Source organism: Quercus suber, unplaced genomic scaffold (genome assembly GCF_002906115.3).
Source record: "Quercus suber isolate HL8 unplaced genomic scaffold, Cork oak 2.0 scaffold_223, whole genome shotgun sequence".
In the NCBI taxonomy this organism is placed as follows: Eukaryota; Viridiplantae; Streptophyta; class Magnoliopsida; order Fagales; family Fagaceae; genus Quercus; species Quercus suber.
The window spans coordinates 852,171-864,690 of NW_027069681.1; the positions used below are offsets into that span (position 1 = coordinate 852,171).

Here is a 12,520-nt window from a genome sequence, read left to right on the forward strand (position 1 = left end):
ACAGCATCTACAATCAAACATAGAACATAAGAGAAATTAATATGAAAGAATAAAAATATCAAGAGTTCATTATGGTCAAGACTGCCACATAGAAACTGACCAAAAGCAAGGAGCATAAGGCTTACCAATCTGACGGTCTTCTCATTAGCCATCAATTGCTGATCGGCAAAAAGGAGTCATCTCTCCTTTTTTCAAGCTCTGATAGGAGTGTCCAAACTTGCCCCAGATGATATCTGGGATGACAATGCCTGCAAAAATGACATCCCCACTGCAGACACACTCATTCCAATGATGCCATGGATGAAGAAGAAAAATAAGTTGTGGTCCTATTACTGCCTTGGCACCACATTCTCATCTCAGCGAGAAAAGTCAAAAACTATAGTTGGGTCAAGCTGCTTGGTCCCCTTGAAGTTAGAGAGGTGTTTCTGTACGAATTCACAGTCAATACTCCCAATGTTGTTTGCACCTTCAGATGATCAAGAATCCAATTGATGGCTTCCTGACAAGTGGAAAGGAACCTTTATTTTTTTTATTTTTAAAAATCAAGTGGAAAGAAACTTAAAAATTAAAATTTATCTTTTACAATTTAAAAAGAAATTATAAGGGAACCAAAATTATGAAACAATGTATTTTCTAATATATTTGTATATAAGAATATACCTAACACCAGTGTTTGCATCCACCAAATTCTTCATCAATGAGTTTCTCCACAAGCATTCTTCTTGGATCTTCGTATCTTGTTATGTCATTCTCCGAAAACAATATTCAAAAGCTATTTCGGTTTTTCACTTGAGAACACAAGATAACCCAAAACCAATCCAAACACGAATCCATAGCCGTACCCCAATAATACAACTTTCCAATGAAACCCATTTTCAAATTTGAGATAATCTTCTTGAATGGTGGATGGTGGTGGTGGTGGTCCCTTGTCATTGCCACAAGCTTTTGTCATTGGAAATCCACATAACCCCAAGTTACCATTGTAAGAATCATTCTTAAATGTATTGAACTGTTTACCTTGAGGTATCTGACCAAAATGATAGTTTTCTGATAGGTTTAAAATTGCTAGTGATTTGATATCTACTAATTGTATTGAAATTTCACTTGTGAGCTTGTTTGAGGAGAGATCTAACCATTCAAGATTGGTTAAATTTCCCAACGATGGAGGCACATGACCTGGAATTTCTCCTTTGAAATTATTTTTGGAGAAATCGATGGTTGTGAATAGACTTTGGATTTTTACCAATTCAATGAAAAACCCTTTCATTGTCACTGTCATAGAATCTTGATAATAATCATCACTCATATATTTCAATTCACCTTTGTTCACACTCGCATTCATCATGGCTTTTAAATACTTCAAAAGGTTTGTCGGCAAATGCCCATGGAACTCGTTTTGAGAGAGATCTATGATTCGCAAATTTGGGAATGAGAATTTGGTCTTGGGTTTGCCTAAGGCACCATGAAAGTTGTTTGATCTCAAGATAAGAACTTGCAACTCAGGAAGAGTTTCCAACCAACGACGGAAGGTGCTATTAATCTTGTTGTTACCAAAATCTAGAACTTCCAACTTTCTACAATGGACCAATGATTGTGGCAATGACCCTTCAAATTGGTTGCCATTGAGTTTAAGACTTCTCAAGCGACATCCCTTTGCAAATTTCGTTGGGAAGGTGCCATTAAGATTGTCATTTTGTAAATCTAGATCTATGAGATTGTAACTGAAGTTTCCAAAACATGGAGGAATCATGTTACTCAAGTGATTATAAGACAAATCAAGGTACTCGATAGAACTGAGATTGCAAATTGAGGAAGAGATCTGTCCAATTATATTATTCCTTGAGATTGAAAAGAAAGATATGCCCAGTGGAGGAAATGGAAGTGGTCCTTGAATCAAGTTAGAACGAAAATCAAGATATCTCAAGTTCTTCCATGGAAGGTGTCCTACACTTGTCAATGAGTTGTATGAAAGATTCAAGTAATACAGTGAATCTGTCCCCACCTCCAATAACCAGGTTGGAATATTTCCTTTGATTTGGTTGTTGGAAAGGTCTAAGTGGTCAATATATTCTGCAGTTTGTAAAAAGTGTGAAATTTCAGTTATGTTGGAAGAAGACAACTGTAATGAAACAATTTTGGGTAAGATATTGGTGGCAAAGGTGAAGGAGCTTAGTGATAGGAGAGGATTATTTGATATTAAAAGATTTTCAAGATTTTTGAGCTTAAAGAATATGTTTGACTCCACATTGCCACTTAAATTATTGAAGGAGACAATTAGATACGAAGGCTCACCCAATTTAGAGATTGACAATGGAAAGGGACCATGTAGGTTGTTATTATTCAACCAAAGAAAAACCAATGAGTTATGCTGGAATTCACCAATATGCCCAGTGAATTGGTTATTATCAAGAAGTAAGTAACGCAAAGATGATATTGTATACACCCAAGATGGTATTGCCATTTAATAAGTTACTAGATAAGTGGAGCTATTCTAGATTGGAAGGAATCTTATTGACTGGTTGACTATTAGAAGAATTATTTGAAGAGAAAATTTAGGTCAAGTTTGTCATAACTTCCGGAAGTTGCCCTATGAAATTGTTGTATGAGAGATCTAAGTAAGTAAGAACTTCAAAGTTTAGGAGGGACCATGGAAACTGACCACCAAAGTTATTATGTGAGAGGGCAAAAGAAGTGATTTGTGTGAGATTAGGAAGAAATGTTGGATATGATCCTATGAAATTGCATCCTCTGAGGTACAATTCTTTTAAGGACTTGAGATTGCTTATTAAATTAGGTAAGTCGATTAGGAATTCGGTTCTAGAGAGCTTTAAGGTCTTGAGAGGAGTACTCCAGTTATACGTTGGAAGGGAGCCAGTGAGATTGTAGTTGTTACCTACGTTGAGCAACTGGAGGTTTAGGAGGTGGAATATACTATCTAGGAATCTCTTTTTCAATTCACAATAAAAAAGACTAAGAGATGTCAAAGAGGAAGACAAATTCATGAAAGAATTAGGTGAAACAGAAGACATGTCATCATCCAAAAAAAGTTCAGTTAGATGGGTTAGGTTTTGAACAATTCTTTTCAAAGTAGGCGTTTCAATTCTCATGCCAAAATTAAAAGAGAGATCAAGTGAAACCAGTTTGGATAAGTGGGAGATTTTGGATGGGACATTACCAGCAAAGGAGGACTTAGTGAGGTTGAGATGCGTCATGTTCACAAAGCCACCAAAATTAGATGAAATTGTGGAGAAATAGAACTCGTTGTAAGCGAGGTTGAGCCTCTAGAGATGGTGAAGAGAGAAAAGGGTTCTATTAGGATGGAAGGGACCTTGAAGGCAACTGCAACTGAGGTTGACAGCAATGACATGACCTGTCATCGTATAACAGGTGACCCCATCCCACCCACAACAATCTCTACCCATTTTTCTTGAATTCTTCGGAGGATAAGAATAATAATCACAACTATAACTAGAATAACCGACAGAAAAAGAGTTTCCAAAATGGAGCAAAGAGAGCTTTGGTTAGAAAGGCAAAGAGGCGTAGATGAATTAAAAGAAAAAGAAGAGAGAGATGAATTAGGCAAAGAAAGGAAGAGGAAGAAAATGAGAAAGAAGGGTACCCACCCCGTATTTGCATTGGCTTTGAGAGAAATTAAAAGGAAGAAGGATATATATATATATATATGTATTTTGGGTGTTTCAGAATTGAGATGTTACAGATACATGTATCTATATTTATAGGCGGCCACGATTATCAGAAGGGACCATAACCAGGATTATCAGGCACATGTAGACAATTCTAATCCCTAGTGTTAGCGTATTTTATGGGTTGGGCGTTTTAACCATTTTCTTTAACTTCTGGGTTCTCATTATCTTAAAAGACTTTAATTAACTCTGTAGAATTTTAAAAAATGTCTTTGGCCAATGACATTTTACAAAATGTATCCTCAAAAAAAGAAAAAAGAAAAAAATAAAATCAAGGTCTTTTGGGTCACTCTATTAATTATTGTGATCAGTCAAAAACTGGAAATTTTCTCTTGTGATTTACTTTTTTTTTTTTTGACTGGATGGATTACTCTATTTTTTTTATATTTATTTATAAGAACTAGTTTTGAAAGTGAAAAAAAAAATCATATTATCCAGCTCAGATTTTAAATTTTTAAAAAAATCCTTATAAACAAGTATCATAATAATCTCATATACTTTAGATCTAGATTCTCTCATATTGATACCTTTAGTGGATATATTTGTAATTTTTTATTGTTAGAAATACTGAATGATTGTATTGTATTTCTTAATCAAAGAATATACATAGATGTCTTTATATAGGAGGCATATGAGTGCAGTACAAGTAAATATGTGTGCGGTATAAGCAAGTGTGTAGTACAAGACTGAGTGCTATACAAGTAATCTAACTGGGCCTAAAGCCCACTATATTATACACGTTAACAACCACCCTCAAACTCAAGGTGGATGTGAGACCAGCTTGAGGTTGTCAACCAAATCACGAAGGCGTCCCTTAGGATGTGACTTGGTGAAGATATCAGCAAGTTGATCTTTGGAGGAGACTGAGAAGAGCTTGAAAGCACCATGGACAAGATGATAACGGATAAAATGACAATAAATCTCGATATGTTTAGTCCGTTCATGGAAGACATCATTGTGAGCAATATGGATGATATTCTGGTTGTTACAATAAAGAGGAGTAGCAGAGGATGTGGACACACCTAAATCCTTAGAAAGCCATCGTAGCCAAAGGAGCTCAGATGTGGTATCAGCAAGGGCACGATATTCTGCTTCAGTATTAGAGCGGGTCACAAAAGTTTGCTTCTTACTTCGCCAAGAAATCAAAGAAGAACCAAGAAGAAAAAAATAACCTGTAGTGGACCTACGATCAGTGAGATCTCTTGCCCAATCAGCATCAGAGAATGCACGTAGTACAAGAGGAGACTGAGCTGAGTAGAAAAGACCATGGAAGAGAGTGCCTTTCAAGTATCAACGAATGTGCAGAACAGCAGCATAGTGAGTCGATCGTGGAGCAGACAGATACTGGCTCACCTGATGAACAGCATAGCAAATGTCTGGGCGAGTAACTGTGAGATAAACTAGGCTGCCAACCAATCGTCTGTAAAGAGAGGGATTAGACAATGGTTTCCCCCCTGAGGGTGTCAGATGCGCATTAAGTTCAACTAGAGTGTCAACAGGCTTGCTGTCAGTGAGTCTAGCTCGAGATAAGAGGTCAGAAGCATACTTGGCTTGAGTAATATAAAGACCACCTATGGAATGAGTGATTTCAAGACCCAAGAAATAAATGAGATGTCCAAGATCTTTCATCTCAAACTTCTGACTAAGAAAATCTCTGAGTTCTTGAATGCCATTGATGTCATCACCAGTTATGATCATATCATCCACATAGAGGAGAAGCAAAATGGTGCCTTTATCATTGCGACAAAGAAATAAGGTAGAATCATAAGTTCTGGTAGTGTAACCCAAGCGAAAGATGGTGGAGCTGAACTTGGCAAACCAAGCTCGTGGAGCTTGTTTAAGTCCATAAAGTGCATGTCGAAGGCGACAAACCTTATTTGATTCAATAGATAGACCAAGAGGAGGTTGCATATAGACTTCTTCATTCAGATCCCCATTAAGGAAGGCATTTTTAACATCCATTTAAAAAAAGTCCCATTTACTAGCAGCGGCAACAGCTAGGAGGGCATGAACGGATGAGATACGAGCAACTGGGGCAAAAGTCTCTTCATAATCAATCCCATATTCCTGTGTAAAACCTTTTGCAATCAGACGAGCCTTATAGCACTCAATGGACCCATCAGAGCAAGTCTTGATCTTATAGATCCACTTATAACCAACCACAGACTGTCTAGGAGGGAGAGTAACCAGATCCCAAGTATGGTTTTTGGTTAATGCATCAAGTTCCTCTTTCATTTCAATCTATCATAAAGGGTCAATGGAGGCCTTACGAAAGGTTTGAGGCTCGTGAAATGTAGCAAGGGCAGTGTAATAATGATAGTCAAGTAAATGTCCAGGAATGGATCTTACCCGAGTTGAGTGGCGAGGTGGAATGTCTTGTGGAGGATCTTCAGGCAGAGCAGGAGTGGGGGACCCAGGCTCAAGGGGGGGTAGCTCGTCATCAACATGTTCATTTTCAACCCGTCTAGGAGAAGCATAAAAAATATTTAGAAAGAAGACCAAAGAAGGATCAAGATTATTTGTAGAAGGAACATGAGACTTATCTGGAAATATTTCTAAGACAGAGGAGTTAGTCAGGGAAGAATGAAAATAATAGAGTTCAACAAATAAGCAGTGTTCCCAAAAGACAACATTACAGGAAACTCGGAGATGATGAGAGATAGGATTATAACAACGATACCTTTTTTGAGTTTCACCATAACCAAGGAAACAATAAAGTCTAGATCGAGGCTCAAGTTTGTTGCGCTCATGAGGCTGAAGGAGAACAAAACAAGCAGATCCAAAGGAGCGAAGGTAATGATAGTCAGGGGGTGACCCAAAAAGACGCTCATACAGAGTCTGATTATGGATGACAGTACTTGGAAGGCGATTAATAATATGAACAGCATGAAGAGCGGCTTCATCCCAAAATGGGGCAGGAACTTTGGCAGAAAGAATAAGAGCACGAACAGTGTCAAGAATATGACGAAGTTTTCTTTCGGCTCGACCATTTTGTTGAGAGGTACCTGGACAAGTTAGATGATGTACAGTGCCATAGGAATGTAACAGAGCTTGAAAAGCATATTGAGTATATTCAAGAGCATTATCAGATCGAAAGGTTTTGATACGTTTGGAGAATTGTGTTTCCACCATTTTTGCAAAGTTACTGTATATTGGTAAGATTTCAAAACGGGATTTCATAGGAAAAATCCAACTATAATGAGAATAATCATCAATAAAAACAACAAAATATTGTGATCCACCAATACTAGTAACAGGAGAAGGTCCTCAAACATCAGAATGAATTAACTCAAAAATATTATTAGAGATAGAGTCACTATTATTGAAAGGTAAAGCTGGCTGTTTTCCTAACTGGCAAGAAGTACAATCAAAATTATCTTTAGACACAGAACCCAACAGACCTGAGAAGCTAATTGTTGTACCTGAGAAGATGGGCCATGACCAAGATGAGAATGCCAAAGTGTGAGAGAAGGTAAGGAGGAAACCGCAGTAGCTGCAGCAGCAACAGAAACATAAGCAACAGGTGGAAGATGAAGATTTTCCACGGGGAACATACGCCCAATTCTAGGACTGGTCCCAAGCTCTTGCCCTATTCTCGGATCCTGTACAATTCACTCAGAATAGTAAAAAATAAGATGATATCCTAGTTCAGCTAATTGTCTCACAGAGGATAAATTATAGGATAGGTCAGGTACATGAAAGACCCTAGGAGCAGAGAGGTTGGAGGTTGAAACAAAACCTAGACTATTCTCATGCATGGTGGAACCATCAGCTATATGAATATTAAGAGGATTTGGTGCAGGGTTAAGTTTGGAGAATAAGGACGAGTGAGGTGTCATGTGATTGCAATAGGTAGAATCAAAAAGCCAAGTTTGTGACTTACCAGGTAGAACTGAGAGAGCAGTGGAAAGAGATGCAGTACCAGCCATACGAACAGCCTGAGTTATGATATCTTGTAGTTTAGTGAGGGAGAGGTTGGTAGTGGATCCAGAAGACTGGGACTCAACTGAAATGTAAGGCATCGACAAAGTAGGCTCAGTATTTGCAACAATAACAGTAGATTTGTTGCGACGGTAACAAGTCTCAATGGTGTGGCCAGGATGCTTGTAATAGTTGCAAAACTTTTTGTTGGTTTGCTTGTGACAATTGCTAGAGCTAGAGAAATCACCTGATTGCTGAGGCTGCTCCATAGGAGGAGCAAAAGGAGTAATAGCAAAAACATTCAGCTTATTCTGAGCTTGAAGTGTTGCAAGACAAGCTTCTTCCCTGACCAACTCATTTACAGCAGTATCAAGAGAGGGAGGAGGACTACGATTAAGAAGCTGACCTCGGGTGGGCTTAAAGTCCTTGTGCAGTGATATCAGGAATTCATAGAGACAAAATTCATCTCTAATGGTTGCATATTGCTGAGTATCCTTTGAGCATGCCCAAGTTGGATCAGAAAGGTCAATTTGGTCCCAAATGAAGCGAAGCTAATCATAGTAGTCATTGATGGATTGCCATGGTTCTCGCCTGAGTTGATGCAATTCAACCACTGACTGGTATTTCATGGATCCGTGAGTAGTGGAGTACCTTTTGGCCAACATATCCCATGTTGATTTTGCATCATCAAATCTGCCCAATAGATTAGCGATGGAAGGAATGGAAGTATTCCGAATCCATGTGAGGATCATGTGGTTGTGACTATCCCATTCAATCATGCGATTGAGGAAGGCAACATCTTCTTCACTTGCCCTTTTGATAGGAATAGTGATTGCACCGGTGCAATAATGCCAGAGCATGCAACCTTTAAGAAAACTACGCATAGCTTGAGACCAAAATAAGTAATTCATATTTCTATCCAATATAGTATTGATAGAGCGAGGAAGAAAAATATCATTTTTATCCATTTAGAGACACAATATGCAAAAACAGACTGCAAAAATGAAATCTATGCGAAAAATTAGGTAAGGAGAACCTGGACTGAAAAAGTTAACCCTGAAAAAGTCAATGGTCAATGGCCTGGTCAAAGTCAACGGTCAAAGGTAGTCAACAGTCAACGGTCAGCGTAGATGACGTCAACAGGATAACGTAGCGATGACGTCAGCAGGTGCTTGGATGCTGACGTAGGCTAGGGTTGACGTGGCACTGATGACGTCACGAGTGATGTCAGCTTGAACTGAGGACGGCGCGTGTGGCGCGTGGGGCACTGATGGAGAAACTTTAGGCAGCACGTGAAGGCATGTGTTGTCTCCGATGACTGTGAGGCTTTCACCGACAAGTAGATCGTTTCAAGACGATCTCAGTGATACCTCTGGAAATGTGATCGGAGCAATATTCGTGGCGGGATGACACGTGCAGTGATTTGTGCAGTGTTGGACTCCTCAATGACAGCGGTTGCAGGTTCGGAACCCGAAGACAACGGTTGGTAAGACGTTGGGGGTTCAACGGTGAGAGGCTGCGGCGACTGTTGTGATAGTGAAAGCGATGTTGAGAGTGGAGGAACACCAATAAGAACAAGACTGCTAAGAAAAGGTCAGAGCAATGGCTCTGATACCATGTTAGAAATACTGAATGATTGTATTGTAATTCTTAATCAAAGAATATACATGTATGTCTTTATATAGGAGGCATATGAGTGCAGTACAGGTAAATATGTGTGCGGTACAAGCAAGTGTGTAGTACAAGACTGAGTGCTATACAAGTAATCTAACTGGGCCTAAAGCCCACTATATTATACACATTAACATTTATTATCATCAGCTTATAAAAATAATTAACCTATGACATTTATGCTAGACATTTAGCAGATTGTAATGCACCCACCAAGCAAATAAGAAATAAGGCATAATTGTTGAATTGCACAGTTCTCATTTGCTATAGAAAAGAGTCAAAAGACCTGTCAGTGTTTCTACCCAAAGTGCTTGGTCATTGGAAAATGTACATGCGCATAATATTTTAATGCCCAAATGGTTATTGGAAAATGTACATGCATATAATATTCGAGTTCTATGAATTCAAATTATTTGAAAAAATAACTTTTAAATTTGTCGAAATTTTTTGATGGAACTCAAGTACCATTAAAAATTTTCAAAACTTTTACGTGAAACTCGAGTACCATAGAAAACTCAAGTATCCTAAAAGTAGTAGATTTCTAAATATTTTTAAAACAATGGCATATTAATATATATACTTTGATAAACAGTGCTATATTTGGTTCCATTTTGACCATATTTTAATAACTACCATATTTTAATAACTAAGCGGGCCGGGTAAGGCAGCAAAGAGTCTTTCAAAATATATTAGCAAAAAAAAAAAAAAGTCTTCCAAAGTAGCAACTAAAGAAATGTTTAATTACTAACTTTGCCTTTATCTCTTAAAATTTGTATCGTACAAAATAATATCATTGCTGTTTTAAAGTCATTGATCTGCTAGAATTTTTCATCTTTGGAAAACGTGTTTCACCATTACAAGACTTGGGTAGTCATATTTTTCTTTTGCAGGGTCAGTTTATTATTACCTACCCTGAATATTGAACTATAGAATTGTTTGTTCAGATTTTTGAGTCATTGCAGATTGAACATGTTGCAAGCAATCATTAAACACGTACCAATCATATTGCTTGGCTGTCTGAATTAACCATACTAGATAGAACGTGTAGAAATGGTATTCTCAGGGACTGTTTAATGTCATCTATTTCTTTTGGCTCAAATTATTTCTATTTTTAACAAAAACAAAATTGAAAATTACATTAAAAATTATATATATTACAAATTATATCCTCTAGTTCTATTTCATTTGTTTCTTTAATTTTAATATATATATATATATATTTTTTTTCTTTTTTCATTAGTCATTTCATCAGTACTGTGTCCAATTTTAACTTTATTTATTTATTTATGTTTTCACTTTCCAAAACAATGTTGTTTTAATGAATTTGACTATGAGGATTAGATGCCAAGGGCCTTGTAATTCAATTCGTTGAAAGTTCTTGGTATTTTTAACTTTCCAAAACAATGTTGTTTTAATGAATTTGACTAAGAGGATTGGATGCCAAGAACTTTGTAATTCAATTGGTTGACACTTCCAAGTATTTTTAAGACATTCAAAGTTTAAATCCCTTCACCCGCGACTATCTTTTGCTTATGCTAAGTAGATATATTAATTATTACCAAAATATTAATTTGCTTATTAATTGTTGAGATGTTTATTCCATCTAAAACTCTATTACCTAAGCTTTAATAAATCTAATATTCTATTACACCCAAGTTCATTTATTAAAAAAAAAAATATATATATATATATATATATACTTATTTTGTGATCATCTATTATAGTTTTGTGTTTTAACTTTTAAATATTTTAGTTCTAGTGCCAAAATATTAAGTTGCTTATTAATGGTTAAGATGTTTATTTTACGTAAACTCTAGTGACAAAAGCAATGTCTGTATTTGTGACAAATCTAATATCCCTTATTTATGCNTCTGTACTGTCAAGGTTTTTATTGTATCCTATTTATTGATCGCTACGGTTCAGATAAATAATCTCAAGCTGGATAATAAACAAAATTTAGAGTCAGGGTATTTGATAGAATTTGCAATCTTGTTTTGCAATAAACATGCTTAGAGCACATTATCTCCTCTATTTGCTAGTGATGCCTGAAGGCTATTTGTTTACCATGTTACCTATATTTTAAAATATTCTATCAGTTGGACATCATAATAAGTTTTCTTAGTGTAAGTTTGGATACAAATGCATTTGCATTTGTGAATGGGCTGCGTTTTTTGTGTGGGTCCCGTGTATTGTTCACGGGACCCGTAAGTACGAATTTCAGCCAATTTTTCTTTAAAATTGGGTCTCATAGCACTATTCACACATTTAATAATTATTTTACTACAGTGTTTTCAGTTTTCAACAATAAGCAGTGTCTAAACAGAATTTAGACAAAGCATTGCTTGACAATCTCACATGCCATGCTATTTTTTTTTACAAGCACTCACATGCCATGCTAGAATAGGGATGGCAATGGGGCGGAACGAGGCCGAAAGATGGGGTCTTCACCCCCGCTCTGCATGGATTTTTCTTACCTCATCCCCGCCCCGCCCCGTATGACGTGAAAAATTTCTTACCCCATCCCCGCCCCTTAAGGCCCCGCAAAGTCCCACCCCACCCCGTAAAACGTTATTTCTTGTTAATTTTCCCTACAACTATTACCATTTTTTCACTCCTTAGTAATGGACAAACTATATTTCTCCAACAAAGATAATATAAAATAATGGGAAAGAAAAAAAAAATTAAAACAAATCTCCTAGGCAATGTCGTTAAACAATTAAGCAACGTCGTTAAACAATTAAACTATATTTAGCAACGTCATTAAACAATTAAATTAGAAATCATAGCACCAGCAGCACATACACAAATGAGTATTCATTGGCCTAAAAAACACTAAGGCTGCGTTTGTTTTGGGTGAAAATGATTTCAGGAAATCATTTTCCGTAAAATAGGCCGTTTGGTTAGTTTTGAAAATAGTATTTTCCGGAAATCAATTTCCTTTGACCGTGTAAAATATGGCTTTGTCCCGGAAATCGTTTTACGTTTTTATTTTACCTTCAAACGATTTCCAGAAAATGCAAGAGAGGGAGAGAACGAGAGAAAGAACAGAGAACGCAGAGAGAACGAGAGCTCCAGCTTGCCGGCGAACTCCGAGCTCCAGATCGCAGCACCGCGCCGATCAAGCAACGATCGACTCCAAACACCAACGGTCGCCTCAAGCTCCAGATCACTCCGAGCTCCAGATCGACTCCAACGGTTGCCTCAAGCGCCTTCGCCATCGCCTT

General features: G+C 37.2%; 1 protein-coding gene across 1 annotated transcript; it reads right to left on the bottom strand.

Moving 5' to 3' along the window:
- Positions 1 to 772: 772 nt before the first annotated feature.
- LOC112003148 (receptor-like protein 33) lies at positions 773 to 2,461 on the bottom strand. Its single transcript, XM_024035332.1, has one exon. The coding sequence runs from the start codon at positions 2,459 to 2,461 to the stop codon at positions 773 to 775; it is 1,689 nt and encodes a 562-aa protein (XP_023891100.1).
- Positions 2,462 to 12,520: the final 10,059 nt, after the last annotated feature.